At 35.4% G+C, this 27,371-nt stretch overlaps 1 protein-coding gene across 1 annotated transcript in view; it reads left to right on the plus strand.

Annotated features, from left to right (window-relative positions):
* The first annotated feature begins 23,507 nt into the window (after positions 1-23,507).
* The window catches only part of LOC142340065 (neuronal acetylcholine receptor subunit alpha-7-like), an 8,712-nt gene continuing 4,848 nt past the window's right edge, over positions 23,508-27,371 (plus strand). The window contains exons 1-2 of the mRNA XM_075390476.1: positions 23,508-24,215; positions 26,949-27,149. Coding sequence (XP_075246591.1) covers positions 23,882-24,215; positions 26,949-27,149 — 535 coding nt within the window. The 5' untranslated portion in view covers positions 23,508-23,881. The remainder of the gene's footprint in view (positions 24,216-26,948; positions 27,150-27,371) is intronic.

Here is a 27,371-nt window from a genome sequence, read left to right on the forward strand (position 1 = left end):
CTCGAGAGGATGTTGACTAACTTGGCAGTTCGATGGAAGAAATTTTCACTACACTTGTTTCTATTCACTTTAGGGATTTCGAGTTCATTTCGTGCATCTTGTCTTGTTCTTTTACTTTCTTTGAGATTCATCTCGTTAGTTGTAGTGTAGTCATACTTGTTTTTTAACAGGTCACGCATAAACAAAACATCATGAAGTTCAATGTACATTGATAAGGGTAGTAGACCACATTTAATTAGTCGAGTTTTATAGTCAACATTTACTCCGAAGAACCACTTTGTGGCTAGTCTTTGAATTTTTTCCACTTTTCGGAGGCACATAGTGGTCAGATGAGAGACCTGAGAACCATATACTAAAATCGAGACGACGTATCCGGTGTAAGCATTCAACTTAGCTTGTAGCGTAACGTTCTTGCTCACATTTCTTTTGATTTGATACAATGCTCTCAGGGCCTTGCTGGTTCTTAAGTCAACGTTGCTCGACCATGTTAAGTCACTGCTCACTAAAACACCAAGATCTTTCTGCTCTTTTACGATTGGTAGTTCAACTCCGAATATATCAGTTTTCATGTCCCCTTTGAAAAAGCAGTGAGCTCTTCTTTGCATTCAGTATCATTCTGTTTTGCAAGCACCAGTTTTGTAGTCCGTCTCGATTTTTCTCAAGGTCGTGCTGGTTTGTAATTACCACCTTAAAGTCATCTGCAAAGCCGTAACACGGATGTGTGACACAATTCGGCAAATCGTTGATAAAATTAAGAAACAAAAGTGGGCCCAACACCGAACCTTGCGGTACACCACTAGATACTGCTTTTAGGGATGACCTAGCTGTGTTAATCTGTACGAATTGTCGCCTGTTTGTGAGATAGGAGTGCAGTAGTTTAAGAAAGTTTCCTCCAACACCAAGATGAGCTAGCTTTTCTTGGAGTCTTTCATGACAGACTTTATCGAAGGCTTTAGAGAAATCAAGATATAGGACTGCCAAATGTTTTTCAGCCTCTAAATCCATCGTTTTGTAAATTTTATCAAGGAAAACCAAAAGTTGAAGTATTGTAGATCGATGTTTTCTGAACCCAAATTGACTGGAGTGGAGATTATCTTTTACAAACAGATAGAGTGAGTCAAAGAGTAGTTTTTATTTTTAGAGTGTTTAGTTCACTCTTCGGGAAGCAGGTTTCGGTCGTGGAATGGCCTTCATTAAACACACTCACAAAGTAATTATTGTAAAGCTCAGACCTACCCTGGTCTGTCTCAGCCAATTGATCTCCGCTTACTACTCGAGTCGGGATAAGAGGATTTTTTCTGATACTTGCTAAAAACTTTTTTATGTGGCTGAAGCACCTGGTCTGGAAAATCTTTGCTTCAAAGATTTTCAGGTCATTATCTGCTGAGTTTTTAATTTCTTTTTCAAACTTTTTGATTTTGAGAAGTTGGCTCAGATTTGGAGTTACAAGTTTTCTTTTCAATGAATTGAGCTTCTTTATTTTATGAGATGTCTCTCTTGAGATCCAAGGTTTGAGACAAGCTCTGTGTTTTGTCACACGTGGAACCAGTCTCTCAAATTTTTTTTCTTATTAACAAACTTTTCTTTAATAGAGTTATACCACTGATACAAGAGACAGTTTACATTGCTGTGACAGTACGGTGAAAAAAGTGAAGACAAAATATCCTCGTTGAATTTAGCCCAGTCAAAATTGTTGAAAGCTAGTAGCATTCCTGAAAGATCTTTTTGCGTTTGTTTATGGGCCTCTAAATTTGTCCCAAAAGCAGAATGGTCCGAGCAGCTTTTATCCCTGATTTGATATGCCTTGGTTAGCCTTCGGTCAACGTAGCTCTTGAAAAAAAAGTTCCGGATGGTTGGTCAAGATCACGTCTAACTTACTATCCAGTGGGTGGAGAAAATTATCAAAACAATTTTCCGATAGTTTGTCCAGCAAAGATTGTTTGTGTTAGTACTAGTTTGGTTTGCCCAGTCGCAACACGAAAGGTTCAAATCACCAGCTATGATCGTTCCTTGTGCGCCAATTGTTGTTTCGTTTTACATTAACTCACTTATTAAAACAAAGAGGTCATCAACTTCCCAGCGGTCTGGACTGCCGTTGGGAGGGTTGTAGATACAGCAGATTTGCAAAACAGTTCCCGCTAAATCAATGGACACGCAAATAAAGTCATCGTGAGTGACGTTAATTTTACAACGAGAGTGGTTGAGCTTATGCTTTACAGCGATGAGAACTCCCCCATGTTTTGTTTTGGCAACGCTGTGGCGATCAGCCCTGTGCAATTCAAAATCTTTCAGGAAAACAGCTTCATCAGGAACATGTGAGGTGAGCCAAGTTTCTCTAAGACATAAAATATCATAATTAGAAGAAATGAGAGCGTTTGAGAGAGCCATTCGTCTTTCAATATCGAGAACACTTCGAACATTAAACAAAAGTAGAGATATTAAACTTTTATCGGGGTTCTCAGAAGCTGACTCTAGTCAGACATCTGTTTGATAGACGCGCCATTCGTTTTCGACCCTCTCTTGGAGGGTGAGGTTTCGCACTCTTAGTTCCTTTCTGTCTCGCCCTTGGGTGATGAGTTCTCTTCTGAGCTTGAGCACTTCGCGTTCTTTTATGAGATCTTCTCTTGACAATTAAGGGCCGATGTAAATCGGATTTTTTACCTCCGTGTAGTTGAGAAGTTTGTAGGCTGATTTCAAGATTTCAGATTTGTCTAGCTCATTATCCACGTCGATTATGATGGTTCTTGCAGGAGTACTTTCCGGGGTTGAATTTATTTGGCTGTCTTTTGGGTTGGCACTCTTTCCTGTCGCTGTTTCTTTTCTATGTCCCACTCTCAGAGGCTTTGTAGTCCTTCCTTTCACCTGCAAATGATCAAGGATTGATTGAACAGCTTGCCTATCCTGCAATATTTGGTCCGCTGCCGTGCCTTGAAGTTCTGGGACACCCTTGATACGTATGCCCAGATATTTCTTTTCAGATGTAACGATACGTTTTCCCGGATTGTTCTGGCCGGTGGCCGCTGCATAAGCCTTTGGCTCTTTGAGCTTCTTGACTTTTTGTTGCATTTCCTCAATTGCCTCAAACAATTTTGAGAGCTGTAAGGTGAACTTATCAAGTTTTTCGCTAATGTCTTGTATTTCCTTGCTGGTTTCTTTTTCATTCATTTCAGTTTTTCCAATCTTCTCAGTTTGGTTGTCATTGACGCATTCATTGCAGACATGCAGTATGTTTGCGTTGACATTTTCTTCGATCAAATCTATCAAGGCTTTCACAGTTTTTTCATTGATTCCTGTGCAGTTAGTGGTAAGGTGCAGCCTTTTGTTGCAGAAGGTACAACAGAAGGTGAATTTTCCCTTGAGTTTTTGTCGGCAACTATGACAATTGTCTCTTGTTTCAACTTTTGGGCCCATTTGCAAAGGGCAAAATGTGAAAGTTTGCGAATCAAAACATTCTGAGATCGATCCATGCACATGACAACTATGCAGTGATAGCCCAAATAGTCGATATAAGGGGACAATGAATAAAGAAAACGAACGCGAGGAGATTCTTCAGGGTCAAGCAAGGAACCCCCAACAATAAATAATATCGGTTCTTGCCAGGTTTGAAATTGACCACGAAACAGATAAATTTAAGGGGGGGATGACGCACCCATATGGACGGAGAGTTAGCCTCCTTGGTACCCCTATGGACTACGAGAATCGATTTCTAGCCCCTTAAGTTCTACTTTTTTCTATGTATTTAGAAATCCTAAGTTTATTTTATTGTAAATTCGCAGACGGACATTACAATCTAGACGAAAATCCTTATCAAGTACAACCCAAACCAAAGAACTAAACGAGGCAGACATGAGGCTTTTGCTGCAAAAAATAAAGAAAAAGCATCTCCAGCAGAGCAAGAGATTTGAAATATTGGCGTGGTTAGAGGCGTCTACACATCAGTTTGAAGAAGTTCAATTTATTAATGTTTGATTATGGGTGGCACACATATTTAGTAAATCAGCTTATTAAAATAGTGTACTTTACACGACAAAGCTTGATCTGGATGTGTAAAAGTAGCATTAAGTGAACTCATGGACATTCTCACTTTTAACTTTTGAACTCGTTCTGAATGCCGTCCTTTCGAACTAGGTTTCACCAAGATGTTTTTGGAAATGTGTTTTTTCCACGCGAATTTCTAAAGGCTTTTCTGTTTTCTGTTCTCAAGTAAGATCGTTCGGATGCAAAATTTGGGTGTTCTAGCAGATCTCGAACAAAGTTCAGTTTCATAGCAAAGGTTTAGTTTTTCCTTGATGCAAAGAATGCTTTTTTAGGTCAATACAAGCCTGATTAGCGACAAAATTTAATCAGAGTTAATTTACAGAAAAAACCCTAAGTCCTCTAAAATTAAACTTAAGTTGTACTCTCCTTAATCAGGGAGATATATTCTGCCTCTGCAGTTGATGTTTTTACACTCTTCTGGCCCTTACGAACCCAACTATGTGTTTCAGATGAATTAATTAACTTAAAACAAAAACCTGAAGTACTGCTTCTGCTTTTTATGTTCCCTGTCCAGTCAACATTAGAAAAAATTCAACAAAGCCAGAAACTGAGTCTTACAGAAAATTAAAGTTTGTTATTGTTCCTCTGAAGTAACAAAGAAAACACTTCGAAGCTCTTAGATAAAATTCTCCGGGATTTAAAAAAAATTAGAGGATTAGAAAAATTTATGCTCTACTTGACAAGGCTTAATTATTCATACAACCTATTAAACTTAGAAAATGTCTAATTTTGAATTTCCGGCTAATCTGAAATCAATCGGTTCATCCGTTTTTGCAGATTGTGAAACTGAGCATAAAAGAGATAAATTGAAAAATGCTACGATCCAGCCATACGCATGGATCAGTGAGCCTCCTTGGGTACATCTATAGAGTCCTCAAAACTGACTCATAGCCCGTTAAGTTCCACATAATTATTCCACAGTCTCCTTTTCAATGTAGTATTACAGCCGGACATTACAATCTAGACGTATATCATTATCAAGTACAACCCGAATCGATAAATTAAATAAGGCAGACATGAGATTACTGTTGCAAAAACCAGTGAAGAAGCATATCCAGTAGAACAAAAGATTCAAAGTATTGCCGAAGTTAGAGAGGGATGAAGGAAAACACAGCAGTTTGAAAGTTGAATTCAGGATTGTTTGATTTGGGTAAAAAAAAATTTTTCGTAAATCGGCTTATAAAAATAGTGTAAATTTTGCGCCAAAGCCTGAACTGTGTGAGTGTGTGAAAGCAGTATTAAGTGAACTCATGAGCGTTCTAATTTTCAACTTTTGCCTTCAGAAGTGATTCTGAATAACGACTTCTTGAGCTAGTTTTCACCAAGAGATATTTTGGAAAATGTGTGGTCTTATTCCAAAAGATTTGGTCAGATTGTCTGCAGGCATGTTTTCTGTTGTCAAGTAAGACAATTTGGATGCAAAATGCGGATGTTCTAGCAGATCTCGCACAAAGTTCAGTTTTATAGCAAAAAGTTTAGCTTTTCCTTGATGCATAGAAAGCTTACTTAGGTCAATACAAGCCTGTTATCGACAAAATTTTCAGAGTTAATTTACAGAAAAATTCTCCGACGTCCTCTAAAATTCCACTTAGGTGCATGGCTTCTGTACTCTCTTCAATCAAAATGATACATTCTGCCTCTGCAGTTGATGTTTTTACACTCTTATGGCCCTTATGAACCCAACTATATGCTCCAGATGACTTATTCAACCTAAAACAAATACCTGAAATACTCCTTCTGTTATCTGTGTTCCCAGTCCAATCAATATCAAAACAACTCAAAAAAGCCAGAAACCGAGTCTTACGGAAAAATAAAGGTTCTTATTAATCCTCTCAAGTAACAAGGAAAGCGCTTGGAAGCTCTTTAAAAAGTTCTCCTGAATTTAAAAAAAAACATCTTAGAGCATTAGACAATTATATGGTCTACTTGACAAAGCTTAGTTATTCAAACAACCTATTAAACCTCGAAAATATTTGATTTTGCAACTCCAGTTAATCTGAAATCAATCTGTGCATCCATTTTTGCAGATTTTGAAGTGGAGCTTAAAAGAGATAAACGGAAAAAGGCTATGATCCATCCATACGGATGGATCAGTGAGCCTACTTGGTGCATCTATGGATTCCTCAAAACTGAATCATAGCCCATTAAGTTCTACATCATATTTCCACAGTCTTTTTTTAATGTAGTATTACAGCCGGACGTTATAATCTAGACTTAAATCATTATCAAGTACAACCCGAATTGGTGAAATAAATAAGGCAGACATGAGGTTACTGATGCAAAGACAAGAGAAAAAGCATCTCCAGTAGAACGAAAGATTCAAAGTATTGGCGAAGTTAGAGAGGAATGAAGAAATACACAGCAGTTTGAAAGTTGAATTCAGTAGTGTTTGATTTGGGTGAAAAATATATTTTTCGTTATTAGTTTATAAAAATAGTGTATATTACACGCCAAAGCTTGAACTGTGTGAGTGTGTAAAAGCAGTATTGAGTGAACTCATGAGCGTTCTTATTTTTAACTTTTGCTTTTTGAAGTGATTCTGAATGCCGTCTTTTTGTGCTAGGTTTCACCAAGAGATATTTTGGGAAATGTGTGGTCGTATTCCAAAAGATTTGATCAGATCATCTGCAGGCATGTTTTCTGTTGTCAAGTAAGACCATTTGGATGCAAAATTCGAATGTTCTAGCAGATCTCGCTCAAAGTTCAGTTCTATGGCAAAAAGTTTAGTTTTTCCTTGATGTAAAACTTGCTTACTTAGGTCAATACAAGCGTGTTATCGACAAAATTTTCAGAGTTAATTTACAGAAAAATCCTAACTCCTCTAAAATTCCACTTAAGTGGATGGCTTCTGTACTCTCCTCATTCAAAGAGATATATTATGCCTCTGCAGTTTATGTTTTTACACTCTTCTGGCCCTTACGAACCCAACTATATGCTCCAGATGACTTAATTATCTTAAAATAAAAAAAACCTGAAGTACTCTTTCTGTTATCTATGTTCCCTGTCCAATCAACATCAGAAAATTTCAACAAAACTAGAACCCGAGTCTTACGGAAAATAAAGGTCTTTATTAATCCTCTCAAGTAACAAAGAAAACACTTAGAAGCTCTTTAATAAAATTCTCAGGAATTTAAAAAAAAACAATTTAGAGCATTAGACAAATATATGGTCTACTTGACAAGGCTTAATTATTCATACAACCTATTAAACTTAGAAAATGTCTAATTTTGAAATTCCGGCTAATCTGAAATCAATCGGTGCATCCGTTTTTGCAGATTGTAAAACTGAGCATAAAAGAGATAAAATAAAAAATGCTATGATCCACCCATACGCATGGATCAGTGAGCTTCCTTGGTACATCTATGGAGTCCTCAAAACTGAATCATAGCCCATTAAGTTCTACATCAAATTTCCACAGTCTTTTTTGAATGTAGTATTACAGCCGGACATTATAATCTAGACTTAAATCATTATCAATTACAACCCGAATCGACGAAATAAATAAGGCAGACATGAGGTTACTGTTTCAAAAAGAAGAGAAAAAACATCTTCCGTAGAACTAAAGATTCAAACTGTTGGCGACGTTAGAGAGGAATGAAGAAATACACAACAGTTTGAAAGTTGAATTCAGTATTGTTTGATTTGGGTGAAAAATATATTTTTCGTTACTCAACTTATAAAATTAGTGTGAATTACGCCAAAGCTTGAACTGTGTGATTGTGTAAAAGCAGAATTAAGTGAACTCATGAGCGTTTTCATTTTTAACTTTTGCCTTCTGAAGTGATTCTGAGTGCCGTCTTTTTGAGCTAGTTTTCACAAAGAGATTATTTTGGAAATGTGTGGTATTATTCCAAAAGATTTGGTCAGATTGTCTGCAGGCATGTTTTCTGTTGTCAAGTAAGACAGTTCGGATGCAAAATGCGGGTGTTCTAGCAGATCTCGCAAAAAGTTCAGTTTTATAGCAAAAAGTTTAGCTTTTCCTTGATGCAAAGAAAGCTTACTTAGGTCAATACAAGCCTGTTATCGACAAAACTTTCAGAGTTAATTTACAGAAAAATCTTCCGACGTCCTCTAAAATTCCACTAAAGTGGATGGCTTCTAAACACTCTTCAATCAAAGAGATATATTCTGCCTTTGCAGTTGATGTTTTTACACTCTTATGGCCCTTATGAACCCAACTATATGCTCCAGATGACTTAATCAACTTAAAACAAATACCTGAAATACCCCTTCCTTCTGTTAACTGTGTTCCCTGTCCAATCAACATCAAAACAACTCAAAAAAGCCAGAAACCGAGTCTTACGGAAAAATAAAGGTTCTTATTAATCCTCTCAAGTAACAAGGAAAGCGCTTGGAAGCTCTTTAAAAAGTTCTCCTGAATTAAAAAAAAACATCTTAGAGCATTAGACAATTATATGGTCTACTTGACAAAGCTTAGTTATTCAAACAACCTATTAAACTTCGAAAATATTTGATTTTGCAAATCCAGCTAATCTGAAATCAATCTGTGCATCCATTTTTGCAGATTTTGAAGTGGAGCTTAAAAAAGATAAACGGTAAAAGGGTATGATCCACCCATACGGATGGATCAGTGAGCCTACTTGGTGCATCTATGGATTCCTCAAAACTGAATCATAGCCCATTAAGTTCTACATCATATTTCCACAGTCTTTTTTTAATGTAGTATTACAGCCGGACGTTATAATCTAGACTTAAATCTTTATCAAGTACAATCCGAATTGACGAAATAAATAAGGCAGACATGAGGTTACTGTTGCAAAAACAAGAGAAAAAGCATCTCCAGTAGAACGAAAGATTCAAAGTATTGGCGAAGTTAGAGAGGAATGAAGAAATACACAGCAGTTTGAAAGTTGAATTCAGTAGTGTTTGATTTGGGTGAAAAATATATTTTTCGTTATTAGTTTATAAAAATAGTGTATATTACACGCCAAAGCTTGAACTGTGTGAGTGTGTAAAAGCAGTATTGAGTGAACTCATGAGCGTTCTTATTTTTAACTTTTGCTTTTTGAAGTGATTCTGAATGCCGTCTTTTTGTGCTAGGTTTCACCAAGAGATATTTTGGGAAATGTGTGGTCTTATTCCAAAAGATTTGGTCAGATCATCTGCAGGCATGATTTCTGTTGTCAAGTAAGACCGTTTGGATGCAAAATTCGAATGTTCTAGCAGATCTCGCTCAAAGTTCAGTTCTATAGCAAAAAGTTTAGTTTTTCCTTGATGTAAAACTTGCTTACTTAGGTCAATACAAGCGTGTTATCGACCAAATTTTCAGAGTTAATTTACAGAAAAATCCTATTTCCTCTAAAATTCCACTTAGGTGGATGGCTTCTGTACTCTCCTCATTCGAAGAGATATATTATGCCTCTGCAGTTTATGTTTTTACACTCTTCTGGCCCTTACGAACCCAACTATATGCTTCAGATGACTTAATTATCTTAAAATAGAAAACCTGAAGTACTGCTTCTGTTATCTATGTTCACTGTCCAATCAACATCAGAAAATTTCAACAAAACTAGAACCCGAGTCTCACGGAAAATTAAAGGTTCTTATTAATCCTCTCAAGTAACAAAGAAAACACTTAGAAGCTCTTTAATAAAATTCTCAGGAATTTAAAAAAAAACAATTTAGAGCATTAGACAAATATATAGTCTACTTGACAAGGCTTAATTATTCATACAACCTATTAAACTTAGAAAATGTCTAATTTTGAAATTCCGGCTAATCTGAAATCAATCGGTGCATCCGTTTTTGCAGACTGTAAAACTGAGCATAAAAGAGATAAAATGAAAAAAGCTATAATCCACCCATACGCATGGATCAGTGAGCCTCCTTGGTACATCTATGGAGTCCTCAAAACTGAATCATAGCCCATTAAGTTTTACATCATAATTCCACAGTTTCTTTTTTAATGTAGTTTTACACCCGGACATTTTACACCCGGACATTCTGTACTCTCTTCAATCAAAATGATACATTCTGCCTCTGCAGTTGATGTTTTTACACTCTTATGGCCCTTATGAACCCAACTATATGCTCCAGATGACTTATTCAACCTAAAACAAATACCTGAAATACTCCTTCTGTTATCTGTGTTCCCTGTCCAATCAACATCAAAACAACTCAAAAAAGCCAGAAACCGAGTCTTACGCAAAAATAAAGGTTCTTATTAATCCTCTCAAGTAACAAGGAAAGCGCTTGGAAGCTCTTTAAAAAGTTCCGCTGAATTTAAAAAAAAACATCTTAGAGCATTAGACAATTATATGGTCTACTTGACGGAAAAAAGGTATGATCCACCCATACGGATGGATCAGTGAGCCTACTTGGTGCATCTATGGATTCCTCAAAACTGAATCATAGCCCATTAAGTTCTACATCAAATTTCCACAGTCTTTTTTTAATGTAGTATTACAGCCGGACGTTATAATCTAGACTAAAATCATTATCAAGTACAACCCGAATTGATGAAATAAATAAGGCAGACAAGAGGTTACTATTGCAAAAACAAGAGAAAAAGCATCTCCAGTAGAACGAAAGATTCAAAGTATTGGCGAAGTTAGAGAGGGATGAAGGAAAACACAGCAGTTTGAAAGTTGAATTCAGGATTGTTTGATTTGGGTAAAAAAAAATTTTCGTAAATCGGCTTATAAAAATTGTGTAAATTATGCGCCAAAGCCTGAACTGTGTGAGTGTGTGAAAGCAGTATTAAGTGAATTCATGAGCGTTCTTATTTTCAACTTTTGCCTTCAGAAGTGATTCTGAATAACGCCTTTTTGAGCTAGTTTTCACCAAGAGATTTTTTGGGAAATGTGTGGTCTTATTCCAAAAGATTTGGTCAGATTGTCTGCAGGCATGTTTTCTGTTGTCAAGTAAGACAGTTCGGATGCAAAATGCGGATGTTCTAGCAGATCTCGCACAAAGTTCAGGTTTATAGCAAAAAGTTTAGTTTTTCCTTGATGCAAAGAATGTTTACTTAGGTCAATTTAAGCCTGTTATCGACAAAATTTTCAGAGCTAATTTACAGAAAATCCTAAGTCCTCTAAGATTCCACTTAGGTGGATGGCTTCTGTACTCTCTTCAATCAAAGAGATATATTTTGCCTCTGCAGTTGATGTTTTTACACTCTTCTGGCCCTTACGAACCCAACTATGTGCTCCAGATGACTTAAATAAATTAAAACAAAAACCTGAAGTATTGCTTCTGTTATCTACGATGCCTGTCCGATCATTTTCAGAAAAATTCAAAAAAGCCAGAACCTGAGTCTTACGGAAAATTAAAGTTTCTTATTTTCTTCTTAAGTAACAAAGAAAGCGCTTGGAAGCTCTTAAGTAAAATTCTCCGGGATTTAAAAAAGAACAATTTAGAGCATTAGACAAATTAATGGTCTACTTGACAAGGCTTAATTAATCAACATATTTGATTTTGCAACTCCAGCTAATCTGAAATCAATCTGTGCATTCGTTTTTGCAGATTTTGAAATTGAGCTTAAAAGAGATAAACTGAAAAAAGCTATGATCCAACCATACGGATGGATCAGCGATCCTTCCTGGTACATATATGGAGTCCTCAAAACTGACTCATAGTCCGTTAAGTTCTACCTCATAATTCCACTTTCTCCTTTTTAATGTAGTATTACAGCCGGACATTATAATCTAGACCTAAATCATTATCAAGTACCACCCGAATCGATGAACTAAATAAGGCAGACATGAGGTTGCTGTTGCAAAAACAAGAGAAAAAGCATCTCCAGTAAAACGAAAGATTCAAAGTATTGGCGATGTTAGAGAGGAATGAAGAAATACACTGCAGTTTGAAAGTTGAATTCAGTATAGTTTGATTTGGATGAAAAATATATTTTTCGTAAATCAACTTATAAAAATAGTGTATATTATGCGCCAAAGCCTGAACTGTGTGAGTGTGTGAAAGCAGTATTAAGTGAACTCATGAGCGTTCTAATTTTCAACTTTTGCCTTCAGAAGTTATTCTGAATAACGCCTTTTTGAGCTAGTTTTCACCAATAGATTTTTTGGGAAATGTGTGGTTTTATTCCAAAAGAATTGGTCATATTATCTGCAGGCATGTTTTCTGTTGTCATATAAGACAGTTCAAAGTTCGCATTTTCAGACAGTTCTTCGCGCAAAGTACAGTTTTAGCGTTTTAAATTTGGTTTCTTCATGACAACCAGAATACTTGTTTAAGTCAAATAAGCCTAATTGTCAACAAAAGTGTCAGAGGTAATTGAAAGAAAATTCCTTAGTGCTCTAAAATTTTCTTTGTGCGGATGGATCTTTTACTCGCTCCAACAACACAGTTTAACTCTTCTTTTGCTCTTGATGTTGCTAAAAGATTTTCGTCCTTCAAAAATCAACTATATGCTTCACATGACCTCATTAACTTAAATTGAAACCTGAAGTACTCAAATTGTTATCTATAATCCCTGTCCAATCAACATGAAAAAATTTTAAGAGCAGTAACTGTAACAGTTAAGTAACTAGGAACACGCATGGAAGCCCTCTAATGAACTTCTTTGCGATTTTCAAGAAACAAATTTAGAGCATTAGCAGCAAAACAAATATCGAATCTACTTGAAAAAGCTAAATTATTAAGACAACCTAGTAAATTTGGAAGTTAATTTTCTTGTTCTAAGTTATTCTCACACCCTCTTGAGGAGAGCCGTATTTTGAAAGTTTGCAAGTTCCCTCTAGTGGTGTACCAATTGTTTCCAAATGCAATGATTAGAAACAGCATTCTTGAGAAAACTTATCTTACAAAGCCATAATTGCCTAATGTGGAAGTTTGCGAATCAAAACATTCTGAGATTGATCCATGCACATGACAACTATGCAGTGATAGCCCAATTGGTCGATATAAGGTGAGAATGATTAAAGAAAACAAACGGGGGGAGATTTTTCTGCGTCAAGCAAGGAAGCCCCAACAATTAGTAAAATCGGTTCTTGCCAGGTTTGAAATTGAGCACGAAACAGATAATTTTAAAAGGGGGGATGATGCACCCATATGGACGGAGAGTTAGCCTCATTGATACCCCTATGGACTACGATAATCGAATTCTAGCCCCTTAAGTTCTACTTCTTTCTATGTAGTTAGAAATCCACAGTTTAATTTATTGTAATATCGCAGACGGACATTACAATCTAGACGCAAATCCTTATCAAGTACAACCCAAACCAAAGAACTAAACGAGGCAGACATGAGGCTTTTGCTGCAAATACTAAAGAAGTACTGCTTCTGTTATCTATGTTGCCTGTCCAATCATTTTCAGAAAAATTAAAAAAAGCCAGAACCTGAGTCTTACGGAAAATTAAAGTTTCTTATTTTCTTCTTAAGTAACAAAGAAAGCGCTTGGAAGCTCTTAAGTAAAATTCTCCGGGATTTAAAAAAGAACAATTTAGAGCATTAGACAATTTGTCTAATGCTCTAAATTGTTCTTTTTTAAATCCCGGAGAATGGTCTACTTGACAAGGCTTAATTAATCATACAACCTATTAAACTTCAAAAATATTTGATTTTGCAACTCCACATAATCTGAAATCAATCTGTGCATCCGTTTTTGCAGATTTTGAAATTGAGCTTAAAAGAGATAAACTGAAAAAGGCTATGATCCAACCATACGGATGGATCAGCGATCCTTCCTGGTACATATATGGAGTCCTCAAAACTGACTCATAGTCCGTTAAGTTCTACCTCATAATTCCACTTTCTCCTTTTTAATGTAGTATTACAGCCGGACATTATAATCTAGACCTAAATCATTATCAAGTACCACCCGAATCGATGAACTAAATAAGGCAGACATGAGGTTGCTGTTGCAAAAACAAGAGAAAAAGCATCTCCAGTAAAACGAAAGATTCAAAGTATTGGCGATGTTAGAGAGGAATGAAGAAATGCACTGCAGTTTGAAAGTTGAATTCAGTATAGTTTGATTTGGATGAAAAATATATTTTTCGTAAATCAACTTATAAAAATAGTGTATATTATGCGCCAAAGCCTGAACTGTGTGATTGTGTGAAAGCAGTATTAAGTGAACTCATGAGCGTTCTAATTTTCAACTTTTGCCTTCAGAAGTTATTCTGAATAACGCCTTTTTGAGCTAGTTTTCACCAATAGATTTTTTGGGAAATGTGTGGTTTTATTCCAAAAGAATTGGTCAGATTATCTGCAGGCATGTTTTCTGTTGTCATATAAGACAGTTCAAAGTTCGCATTTTCAGACAGTTCTCGCGCAAAGTACAGTTTTAGCGTTTTAAATTTGGTTTCTTCATGACAACCAGAATATTTTTTTAAGTCAAATAAGCCTAATTGTCAACAAAAGTTTCAGAGGTAATTGACAGAAAATTCTTTTGTCCTCTAAAATTTTCTTTGTGCGGATGTATCCTTTACTCGCTCCAACAACACAGTTTAACTCTTCTTTTGCTCTTGATGTTGCTAAAAGATTTTCGTCCTTCTAAAATCAACTATATGCTTCACATGACCTCATTAACTTAAATTGAAACCTGATATACTCAAATTGTTATCTATAATTCCTGTCCAATCAACATGAAAAAATTTTAAGAGCAGTAACTGTAACAGTTAATTAACTAGGAACAAGCATGGAAGCCCTCTGATGAACTTCTTTGCGATTTTCAAGAAACAAATTTAGAGCATTAGCAGCAAAACAAATATCGAATCTACTTGGAAAAACTAAATTATTAAGACAACCTAGTAAATTTGGAAGTTAATTTTCTTGTTCTAAGTTATTCTCACACCCTCTTGAGGAGAGCCGTGTTTTGAAAGTTTGCAAGTTCCCTCTAGTGGTGTACCAATTGGTTTCCAAATGCAATGATTAGAAACAGCATTCTTGAGAAAACTTATCTTACAAAGCCATAATTGCCTAATGTGGAAGTTTGCGAATCAAAACATTCTGAGATTGATCCATGCACATGACAACTATGCAGTGATAGCCCAAATGGTCGATATAAGGTGACAATGATTAAAGAAAACGAACGGGGGGAGATTTTTCTGCGTCAAGCAAGGAAGCCCCAACAATTATTAAAATCGGTTCTTGCCAGGTTTGAATTTGAGCACGAAACAGATAAATTTAAAAGGAGGGATGATGCACCCATATGGACGGAGAGTTAGCCTCATTGATACCCCTATGGACTACGATAATCGAATTCTAGCCCCTTAAGTTCTACTTCTTTCTATGTAGTTAGAAATCCACAGTTTATTTTATTGTAATATCGCAGACGGACATTACAATCTAGACGCAAATCCTTATCAAGTACAACCCAAACCAAAGAACTAAACGAGGCAGACATGAGGCTTTTGCTGCAAAAACTAAAGAAAAAGCATCTCCAGCAGAGCAAAAGATTTAAAATATTGGCATGGTTAGAGGTGAACGAAGAAATACACAGCAGTTTGAAAGTTCAATTTAGTAATGTTTGATTATGGGTGGCAAATATATTCAGTAAACCAGCTTATATAAATAGTGTAATTTACACGCCAAATCTTTATCTGCGTGAGTGAAAGTAGCATTGAGTGATCTCATGAGCAATCTAACTTTCAATTTTTGTAGTCTTTCTCAATGCTATGTTTTCGAGCCAGGTTTTACCAGAAAGATTTTTTGGAAAGTGCAATCACATTACAAGTGATTTGGTCAGATTATCTGCAAGCAAGTATTCTGTTGTCAAATGAAACCGTTCAAAACTCGGGTTTACTACCACTTCTTGCACAAAATGTAATTTTAGAGCAAACAGTTTAGTTTTTTCTTGATGCAAAGAAAACTTAGGTCAACACAAACCTGATTACGAACAACTTTTAATAAGTAATTTAAAGGAAAGTCGTCAGTCCTCTAATGTTCCCATTAGGTGGATGACTTCTTTAGGCTCTTCAACCACACAGATAAACTTTGCTTCAGCAGTTGATGTTGTTACAATCTTTTGGTCCTTACAAACCCAACTATATGCTCCAGATGACTTAATTAACCTAAATTAAAACTTGAAGTACTCGTCTTGTTGTCTATGACCCCTGTCCAATCAACATCAAAAATTTTCAAGAGCCAGAACATGAATCTATCGGAAAGTGGAAGTATTTTTATTGTTACTCTTAGGTAAGTTGGAACACGCATTGAGTCCTTCCAATGAACTTCTCTGGGACTCTCAACATGAAAAATAGAACATGAGAAAAACTAAGAATGGGTCGACTTGACAAAGCTAAACAGTTAACAAAACCTATTAAACTTCGAAAATGCCAAATTTAGAACTTTGCAATTCGAGCTATTCTGAGATCAATTCTTACATTAGCTTTTGTCAGATAGTGAAATTGAGCACGACATATAAACTGAAAAGGGGTTTGGTTCACCAATACGGGGGTTCAGTGAACACCTTTGGTACCCGTACGGACTACAAAAACTGACTTTTAGCCCATTAAACTCTACATCTTGTGTTTATAAATCCACAGTCTCTTATTTTATTATAATATAACAACCGGACAATTGATTCCAGAAGTAAATTATCATGAAGTACAACCCAAAACAAACAAAGAATTAAATAAGGCGGACATGTAAAAAAAATTAGAAAAAAGAATCTACCGTAGAGCAAAAGAATCGAAAGATTGGCGAGGATAGGGCGGACAGAAAAAAATACAACGCAAATTGAAATATCAATTTAGTAAGGTTTGATTATGACTATTTAGTAAATCAGCTTTTGTTTACGGTGTAATTAACCCACCAAGGCCTGATCTGGGTTTGTGAAAGTAGCATTGACCTAACTCATGTGCTTTCTCACTTTTGAATTTGATGTTATGCTGAATGCCCTCCTTCCGAGCTAAGTTTCAACAGGAAGATATTTTTGAAATTGTGTTTTCTCATTCCTAGCAATTTGGCTAGATTATTTGCGGGCATGTTTTCTGTTGTCAAAAAAGTCAGTTCCAATTTCATTTTTTTACCAGTTTCTGCACAAAGTAAAGTTTTATAGCAAGAACTTTAGTTTTACCTGGATGCAAGGAATGCTGACTTAGGTCAATAAATGTTTGATTATCAACAAAAAATTAGAGGAAATCTACTGAAACCTCCTAAGTCTTCTAGAATTCCCATTAGGCGGATTGCTTTTTACTCTCGTCAACCAAACAGATAAACTCTTTTTCTGCAGTTGATGTTGTTACAAAAATTTGTCCACTAAATAGCCAACTATATGATCCAGATGATTTAATTAATTGAAAAAAAAACCTGAATTACTTTTTTTGTTATCTATAATCCCTGCCTAATCAACATCAGACGAATTCAACAAAGCCAAAACCGGGGTCTTACGGAAAGTCAAAGGTTCTCATTGTTCCTCGTAAGTAACTAAGAAAACGCACGGAAGCTTATTAATAAACCTCTTCAGGATTTCCATTAGAAAAACTTAGAGCATTAGCGGTAAAACAATTATCGCGTCTAATTGAAGTTGTTAAGCCATCCTATTAAACTAAATTGTTAGCTAAATTGTTAAGACATCCTATTAAACTTCAAAAACGCCTTATGTGGAATTTGTCCAATCGATGCGTTCTGATATCAATCTATTCATCGGTTCTTGACAGATTGTGAAATTCAGCAGGAACAAACAGATGAAGTGAAAAAGGGATATAATCTACACATAAAGATGGATCAATGAGCTTCTTTATTACTCCTATACTTAGAACTCAATTGTCTCCTATATTATTGTAGTATCGCAGCCGGACATTTCAATTACAGTAAATCTTTTTGAAGTACAAACCAAACCAAAGAAATAAACAAGGCAGAAATGATGTATTGTTGCAAAACCAATAGAAAAGCATCTTCAGTAGAGCAAAACATTCGAAGTAATTGCGAGGTTAGAGAGGAACAAAGAAACAATACACAAGAGTTTGAAAGTTCAATTTAGTAATGTTTAATTGTAGGGGGCAAATAAATATAGTGAGTCAGTTCGAATAAATAGTGTAATTTACCCGCCAAATGTTTCACCGAGGAGATTTTTTGAAAATAACTTTTCTTATTCCGAGCAATTTCACGCACATGACCGGTTCAGTGAGCCTCCTTGGCGCCAAAGTGAAATACAAAAGTTGACTTTAGCCCGTTGATTTTTATGCCTTGCTATGTACCTGGAACTCCAAAATCTCCTATTTTATTGTAATATCGCGACAATGCAATTGAGACATAAATCATTATCAAGTGCAACCCAAACCAAAGAAATTAACCCGGCAAACATGAGATTACTCTTGCAAAAACTATAGAAAAAGCTTCTTCAGTAGAGCAAAAGATTCGAAGTGTTGGCGAGATTAGGGGAACGAAGAAAAACGCAGCAGTTCGAAAGTTCAATTTAGTAAACTTTTATTATGGTTTGCAATATTATTTAACAAATCAGCTGATATCATTACTGCAATTTACCCGCCAAATTTTGATCGGGGAGTATGAAAGTATCATTGAGTTAACTTTATAGTAACCTTCCTCTCAAGCTAGGTTTCACTATGAAGATATTTTTGAAAATGTCGTTTCTTATTCCAAGCGAATTGAAGATATGAAAGAAGCTGAAAGCAATTAGAATGCAGTATAACTTCAAAAGTAACAAAACTCATTTACCGAATCAAAAATCGAATCTTTCCTATTATAGGCCCTACAGTTAAAGAACTCACAAATGGGATGACTAGAAACCGCATTCATGGGAACTTTTTTTACAAAAAAGCCAAAAGTGCCTAATTTTGAAGTTTGGAAATCTAGATATTCTGAGATCAATCCATGCACAAAACAACTGTGCAGTGATGGCTCAAATGGTTGATAAAAGAGGACAATGAGTTAAGAAAAGGAAAATGAAGAGATCCTTCATGGCCAAGCAAAGAAGCCCCAGCAATTACTAGTATCGGCTCTTGCCAGCTTCTGAATATGGGCACGAAACAGATTAACTTAAAGGGGGGCTTACGCACTCACATGGTTGGAGAGTGAACCTCCTTTGTACCACTATGCACTACAAGAATCGAATCCTAGGCTGTTAAGTTCTACCTCTTACTATGTAGTTAGAAATCCACAGTAGTTTATTTTATTAAAATATCGCAGACGGACATTACAATCTAGACGCAAATCCTTATCAAGTACAACGAAAACCATAGAACGAAACGGGGCAAAATTGAGAAATTGGTGCCATTATAGACTCCAAAAATATTAACTTTTAGCATGTTAAATTCTACCTCTTTCTACGTAATTAGAGCTCCTCAGTCTCATATATTTTAGTGATATCGCAGACGGACATTACAATCCGGACGAAAATCATTATCAAGTGCAACCAAAAGCAAAGAAATATCCAAGGCAGACAGTAGGTTATTGTTGCAAAAACTAGAAGAAAAAAGTTTTTCAGTAGAGCAATTGATTTTGCACTATTGGCGAGTTTAGAGGGGAACGAAGAAAAACACAGCAGTTTGAATGTTCGATTTAGAATTGTTTGATTATGGGTGGCTAACATATATAGTAAATCAGTTTTTATTAATGGTGTAATTTACACGTCAAAGCTTGATATGGGTGTGTGAAAGTAGCATTAATTGAACTCATGAACGTTTTCTATTTTAACTTTTTAAGTCATTCTGAATGCCGTCCTTTCGAACTAGGTTTCACCATGAAGTTGTTTTTGGAAATATGTTTTTCCAAGCGATTTGGTCAGTTTATTTGCAGGCGTGCTTTCTGTCAAATAAGACCGTTCAAATTTTGGTTTTCTACCAGTTCTTGCCGAAATTACAGTTTTATAGCAAAAAGGGTTAGCTTTTCCTTGATGTAGAGAATGCTTACTTAGGTCAATTTAAAACTTGATTATCCACAAAATTTCCGGGGTATTTTACAGAAAATTTCTAAGTCTTCTAGAGTTTCACTTAGGTGGATAGCTTCTTTACTCGCTTCAACAACACGAACTGTTACTGGTTCTGTAGTTGATCTTGTTAGAGTCTTTTTGGTACTTTCAAACTCAACAATTTTCTCCAGACACCCTAATTAACCTGAAACAAAAACAAACCTGAATTCCCACTCTTATCTATGTTCCCTGCCGAATCAGCGTAAAAACTCAACAAAGCCGGAAAATGAGTCTTACAGAAAATTTAAACTTTTTTATTACTCCTCTGAAGTAATTAAAAAACACTTGACATCTGTCAAATGAACTTCCTCGAGATTTTCAACAAACAAATTTAGAGCATTAGTGGCAAAACAAATATCGAGTCCACTTGACAAATCTAAATAGTTAAAATAACTTATTAAACTTTGCAAATTCCTAAAGTGGGAGTTTGCAAAACAAGATACACTTAGATCAATGCATGCATCGGTTCTTGCCAGCTCGTGAAATTGAGCAGAAAACAGATAATTTGAAAGGAGAGTACGATCCACTCATAGAGACGGATCAGTGAGCCTCATTGGTGCCACTATAGAATTCAAAATTCAACTTTCAGCTAGTTAAACTATCTCTTGCTATGTACTTAGAAATCAACTGTCTCCTATATTATTGTAGTATCGCACACGAGCATTACAATCTTGACAAAAATCATTGTCAAGCACAACCAAAACCAAAGAAATGTACAAGGCAGACAATAGGTTATTGTTGCAAAAACTAGAGAAAAAAAACACCCTCAGTAGAGCAAATGATTTTGCACTATTGGCGAGAGGGTAACGAGATTGGTTTAGAAGGGAACGAAAAAAAAACACAGCAGTTTGAATGTTTAAATTAGCATTGTTTGATTATGGGTGGCAAACATATAAAATAAATCAGCTTACAGTAATGGTGTAATTTACACGTCAAAGCTTGATATGTGTGTGTGTGTGTGAAAGTAGCATTGAGTGAACTCATGAATGTTTTCACTTTTAACTTTTGAAGTCATTCTGAATGCCGTCCTTTCGAACTGGGTTTCACCAAAAAGTTTATTTTCGGAAATTTGTATTTTCCAAGCTATTTGGTCAGATTATTTGCAGGCGTGCTTTCTGTTGTCAAATAACACCGTTCAAATTTTGGTTTTCTACCAGTTCTCGCCGAAAGTGCTGTTTTATAGCAAAAAGTGTAGTTTTTCCTTGATGCAAGGAATGCTTACTTAGGTCAATATAAAACTTGATTATCAACAAAAATTTCCGAGGTAATTTACAGAAAAACTCTAAGTCCCCAGAGTTTCACTTAGGCGGATGGCTTTTTAACTCGCTTCAACAACACGAATAGTTTCTGGTTCTGCAGTTGACATTTTTAGAGTCTTGTTAGTCAAGAGGTTATTGTTGCAAAATCTAGAGGAAAAAGATCTTCAGAAGAGCAAATGATTTTGCACTATTGGCGAGTTTAGAGGAGAACGAAGAAAAACAGCAGTTCGAAAGTTCAATTTAGCATTGTTTGATTATGGGTGGCTAACATATGTAGTAAATCAGCTTATATTGATAGTGTAAAGACCCTAAAAGCTTTATCAGGGCTTGTGAAAATAACATACAGTTATCGCATGTGTTTTCTCACTTTATTTCTGAAGAAACGCTGAAAGCCCTCCTTTCGAGCCCGTTTCCACCAAAAAGATATGTTTGAAAATATTTTTTCTTATTCCAAGCAAATTGGTCAGATTATATGCAGGCATGTTTTTTGTTGTCAAATAAGACAGTTCAAACTTTGGGTACAAGATTTTCGTACAAAGTGCAGTTTTAGAGCAAAAATTTAGTTTTTCCATGAAGCATAAAATCTTTACTTAGGTCAATACAATCCTGATTATCCACACAAACTTCAGTTGTAATTTACAAAAAATTCCTAAGTCCTCTAGATTTCGAATAAGAAGGATGGCTTCTTTGCTCGTTTCAACTATACAATTAAACTCCGCGTCTGCCGTTGTTTGAGTGAACCAAAAAAATTCAAACGAAATATTGTTGAGCATCTGGATTAACAAAGCTGTCTAAATTTTGAAAAAATGCATGTTGATACTTCTCTTGGTCTACGATCGCTAAAAATTTTGCCACTTGTAAAATTTTTGGCGGCAGTTTATCATAAAATGGTGCACAAATGCGTTGGCTGAGAATGAAAGGTTTTTGGCAGCAGCATAAAAGATTTCTAAAAAAATGCGCTCCAAAAGTGATTTCTTAATATTTGAATGAAGTTCGGTGACCGCAGCTTTTCCATAAAGGCTTCATTGCTCAAATAGAGACTTTCTGCTTTTTTAAAGTTTTCCGAAACAAACAGAGGTTTGCATTTTAATGCTTCTTTAGATTATTACAGAATTAGTAGGAGGTTGAGAATGTAAAACAAACAAAATTATCATGTTGAACCAAGTTACCAGTTTATTTTTTAGTTCGCATTTTTCGAAATTGACCATAACTAGAGGAAGTCAGTCAACAATAGCTATAAAATTTGTGATGACTGCAATATATCAGTTGGTGTTTATATTTTCAATCACTAAAGCTGGTTTAATATAACTCATTTAATGTAACTGCAGCAGGATACATTTGATATCATTTAATAATTTAATTCTTTACAAGATATCTTCCCTAGTCACCAGCTGGTTCGAAAAGAAATTCTAGACAAACCATTGCACGTTGTGGAGTTAGTTTGTAGCTGAAAATTTTTCAGGACAAAAAGTCAAATTAGTTGGACGCAAAATTAGGCAAGGTAAAGATTGCTTAAAAACAAAAGACCACAAGGCTTATATGATTGCTACTAACTTCGCTTCAGATCAACTTAACAAAATATCAGTTAAAAAAGGGTTAAGCTTGATTGGTGCATCTTAACTAGGGTTACATAATCCCTAGTGTTAAATTTGTACGCGGATTTTTGCGTGCATTGATATCGAACATAAAAACTGTCAAAAACGTTCAAAAACGGTATTTTCTTAGACAAACTATCAGAAACGATTATAACCTAAAAAACGGTCAAAAGCAATCAATTCCTAAAATTACCGATAAAAAACGATCGAAAACAATAAAAAAACAATCATTTCCTAAAATTACCGATCAAAAACGGTCATTTCCCACAACAATTTGATCGGTATGTTCAACAGGGGTTCACTAGAGGTATTTTAAAAAACGTCTTGATCAAGTCTTTTTGAGACCTCTACAAGTTTTTGGCAACTGTTTTAGGGCTTAAAAGACGTGTCCAGTAGTTATCAATTAAGGGGAGAGGTAAATTACGCACCAGGACTTGAAACTGGTTCCGGAACAAAATCACACTGATCTCCAATGAATAACCATTGATATTAATTTCGTTTCAATTTTGTAATTTAGAGAACTGTGACCGCTCCACTGGAGGTCAAAAGTACGAAATATTTTCCAAAGATGTGGCCAAAAACAACATGAGTCTGGCGTGTTACTATTGTACCATTGAAAATAACATGAAACAAGTTCATAATGGCAAAAAGCATGGACGTAATAACCAGCAAAAATCGCCGCAACGAACATCTGTGCTTTTGGTAGACCGTGCATTCTATCCCACAAATGACAATTTTCTAATTGGACAGACCAACTTTAACCAATTTTAGTTCTATATCCCCACGCTTCATTGATAAAGACTGAGTTGAAACTAGATTTCAATTCAAGCTGGCGGGACCTACAAGGCTTTGAGACCATCCTAAATTGTTTCGATTGTTATTCCGAGGTTCATATATCACATGTCAAATGCTCTCGAATTTATTGATCAGCCGAGAACTGAATATATTGAGAATCGTTTTTCATATTCAAAACTCTCAAGTTGAATATAGTTTAGTAAATCCACATGGACAGTCAAAAAGTTTTAACTTGGTGTTTTATTGTTGATAATTCCTGTTTTCATATCTAATTCCTGGTGTCATAATTAGAACTACCTATTTATTTGTTCAACTCATATCTAAGTTTTCGGCTCAATATGGCAACTTTCACAATATTAAACATACGATTTTTTCTATTAATCATTATAATAGCAGAAATTTTTGCAGACCAAGCACATGTTGAAGTAGATTTAATGACCGATTTAAGCGATCGCATTCCCAAGCACAACCCTCCAATTGATGTGCAGGAGATGTCAATGTCATTTGACCTCAAACAGATCCTGGACACAGATGAGAAGAATGGTATTTGGACAGCCAAGTTCACAAGCTGGCTCATTTACAGCTCTCAAGTATTTCAGTGGGATCCAGACAAATATAACGGGACTAAGTTTCTCAATGTGATGCCCGGAGTTCTGTGGTCTCCAGACATAAGTAAGTCAACTCAATTATGCCTCAAACTAAATCATTAGTAAAGATCCTTTATGTATCAATTAAACCAACGCTGCTACTTTGTCTCAAGAAAATATCGAAAAGATACCCCTTTTTGAAAGACCTGTAAAGTCGGAGCAATAGCTTTCAGGCGAAGATGAGGTCTTCTTCACGATACATGGGCCCCATGTTCTCGACCAGCTCGCTGCATGCCAAATTCGCGCCAAATATTCTAAGTCAGCTCTTGATTTTGATATTTCCATGCGCCAGAAGGAAGTTTCCAAGATCTTGGCAAAATTTTGCGGGGTTTTCCAAATCAAAAAAAGAGTTCTATTGAGGGAACAAAAAACACTTAAAAACACTCAGACTTTTAAAGCAATTTTGAATCGGAAGTAGAAAGGTAAAAAAAAGTCTTTTTTTTTCTTTGAAAATTTGCAACAGTTCTTGAGATACAGTTCAAGATATAAGCAAGATCTCAATGGGGACTTGGCTTGCAACAAAATCAAATTTTACGTCATGTAACTAATTTTTCGCACATTAAAGGTCTGTTTTAGGGTTCTTTCGACAGGTTCATGTAAGAAATTCTCGCTGTCCCAGCCCAAATGATACCCCCAAAATAAGTTAAGTTGATTCAATGCGAATTGAAAACTGGAACTTTAAAACTAATTATGCATACAACGACATTTTCAATTAAACAGTTAGAAAAATGTTTTATTTAAATGAAATCCACTGGAGTAAACTACAGGCAATCAAAATTCTATTGAAGCTTTAATTCTATGTAAGTTGTTTAGTCATAAAATTGTCTTAAAAAATCATAAAATCATTATCCCGAAAAATTCACTTGTAAGTTGTTTTCTGTGAAATCCGGCTGTTTGGTAGAAAAAATTTCTTTTTATTCGTGAAGATGTCGTTGAATATACTGAAGCTTGAAGAATGTACGTGCGCAAAATGTTAGGTAAACGTACACTGTGAGACAGTACACTTATAGTAAACACCTATAATTATTTAATCAAATAAAATGAGTAATTTAAACACGAGACTGCAAAACATTTTTCAATCACGAAGTTCTATTATTTTTTAATTATAAAAGAGTAACAAATATGACCATTTTCTTAAAGAAAGAATCGGATCACTTCTGAATCACAATGAGGACAATATTTGTCTTAAGATGCTTATCACAACTGCGGCATCCGATTTTTTTGAAAATGATCTTATTAATAGGAGAAAAAAATTATTGAAAATTTTTGACTATATTCGACGAGAACTTTGGTTTATGTCTTTTTTTTGCATTTGAAACATCTGACAAAAAATCTTTGAATAGTGACGATTTATTGATAATATATATTTTTTCTCGGTATAACCCATAACAAAATCTGCGTTATGAAAGCATTCAGAACACACACACAGATAATGACGCACAAACAACACACACAGAAACAGAGAAGAGAGAGAGAGAGAGAGAGAGAGAGAGAGAAATAAAGAAAAACGAGCATGACAAGTCCTGACTTGAAAAGTGCAGAATTTTTATTTAATAACAAACATCTAGACCTAGAAATGACTAGAATTGGAATTGAACACCAATTAAAGGATTCGATCACAAAAAATAAATAACTTGAATTGCTGCATTTGCACAAGAAACCACAATAAAGAAAACAAAATTTTGATCAAACATTTGTTTTCATTCTAATTTAAAAGGGTGTAGGAAACTTTCAGACCTTAAAACCACTCGCTCTTTTGCTCCATTTAGTGTTTCCGTGTGACCAAAATTCACTACAACAATTGACTTCCAAAAGAAAAGTGAAGTCTTGTGAACAGATAATTAACAAAACAGCGCCCCAATACAAATCAAATTCTTTGAATTGTAAAAAGAACAGAAAAAACCGGTAATATCTCGTTATTGCAGCGATTAAACTGCTTAGCCATAAAACAACGTACTGAGTTAAGAACGCTGACTTGCAAGAGCGTTCAAAGCTGCTCGAGCCAGCTGCTTGATCTCTTTAGGTGATTATTGAGCATCAACAGTTTCTTTTGATCTCAACAGTTTCTTGTGATCTTGCTTCCAGGAGACCAAAATCACTATTACGATTGGACTAGAGAAATCATAATAATGTCTAAAAAAAGCAAGACAGACTAATTACTGAAATACATGCCAAAGAATTTACTAAAAAACTATAACCTTATATACATGACAGCTGACCATGAGAAAAATTGCAGTCAAACAGACAAACAGTCTCACAAAATGAAAAAAACAACATTGCTAATATTCCTCTATCTACAACCTTAAAAATCAAATACTATTAACTCAAAATGGACCATTAAGCAAAGCACAAGCTTTTAAAATATTTTACTAGTCACTAAACATAAAATAACACGAAAAATTGTCAAATCTTTGAAAAAATGATTTGACAATTTTTACCTCAACAAGAGAGACTGTACCTATTCGCCAAATAGATACAAAATTGATCTGTAGTTTAAGAACTATTCTCAAACTTGCTTGCACGGGTGTGTCAGAAACCGAGAATTCCAGTTTTGAAGAGATTTAGCAAACTGTCGTTTATTTCTATTTTCGTTTGCAACCTTAAAGTTAGAACATTGTAACGACAATCGGTGATAACAAAAATCGAAAAATATACTCTATTTGCCATTTGATGTTTTTTTTCAAGCGTATGTGTTGAAAATTATAAGCATATCTGCAGTCATTTATTTTAAATCAATCACATCCTTCATATTGAATAGGTATAATGGAGGGCATTAAGATCAGCTACGAGCACAGACACCACGACATTCTCAGTTATAGTGGATCCATAAGGACACAGTACGTGGAGAGGACTGCCATAATGTCCTGTGAATTCGACGTGTCATTTTTCCCTTTTGACTACCAGACCTGCCACATATCATTTGCAACACCAATGGCATTCACTAACATCACCGGAGTTGGTAAGTGATCAGCTCCAAAAGCTAATTTACAATGTTTGGACAGTAATCGAATCTAGATCTGCAAAGTTTATTCACGTTTTCATCAAAAGAGTCAACTAATCATATCCATCTCTCATTTCATGCCATAGTTGATTTTTTGTCTATCTTACAAATTGTGACCGACATTTTGACTCAGTCTGATTGGGTGAGATAAGTTTTTGAGACGTTTTTAAACTATCATTG

Source organism: Convolutriloba macropyga, chromosome 5, assembly GCF_964194025.1.
Source record: "Convolutriloba macropyga chromosome 5, txConMacr16.3, whole genome shotgun sequence".
Classification (NCBI taxonomy): Eukaryota; Metazoa; Xenacoelomorpha; order Acoela; family Convolutidae; genus Convolutriloba; species Convolutriloba macropyga.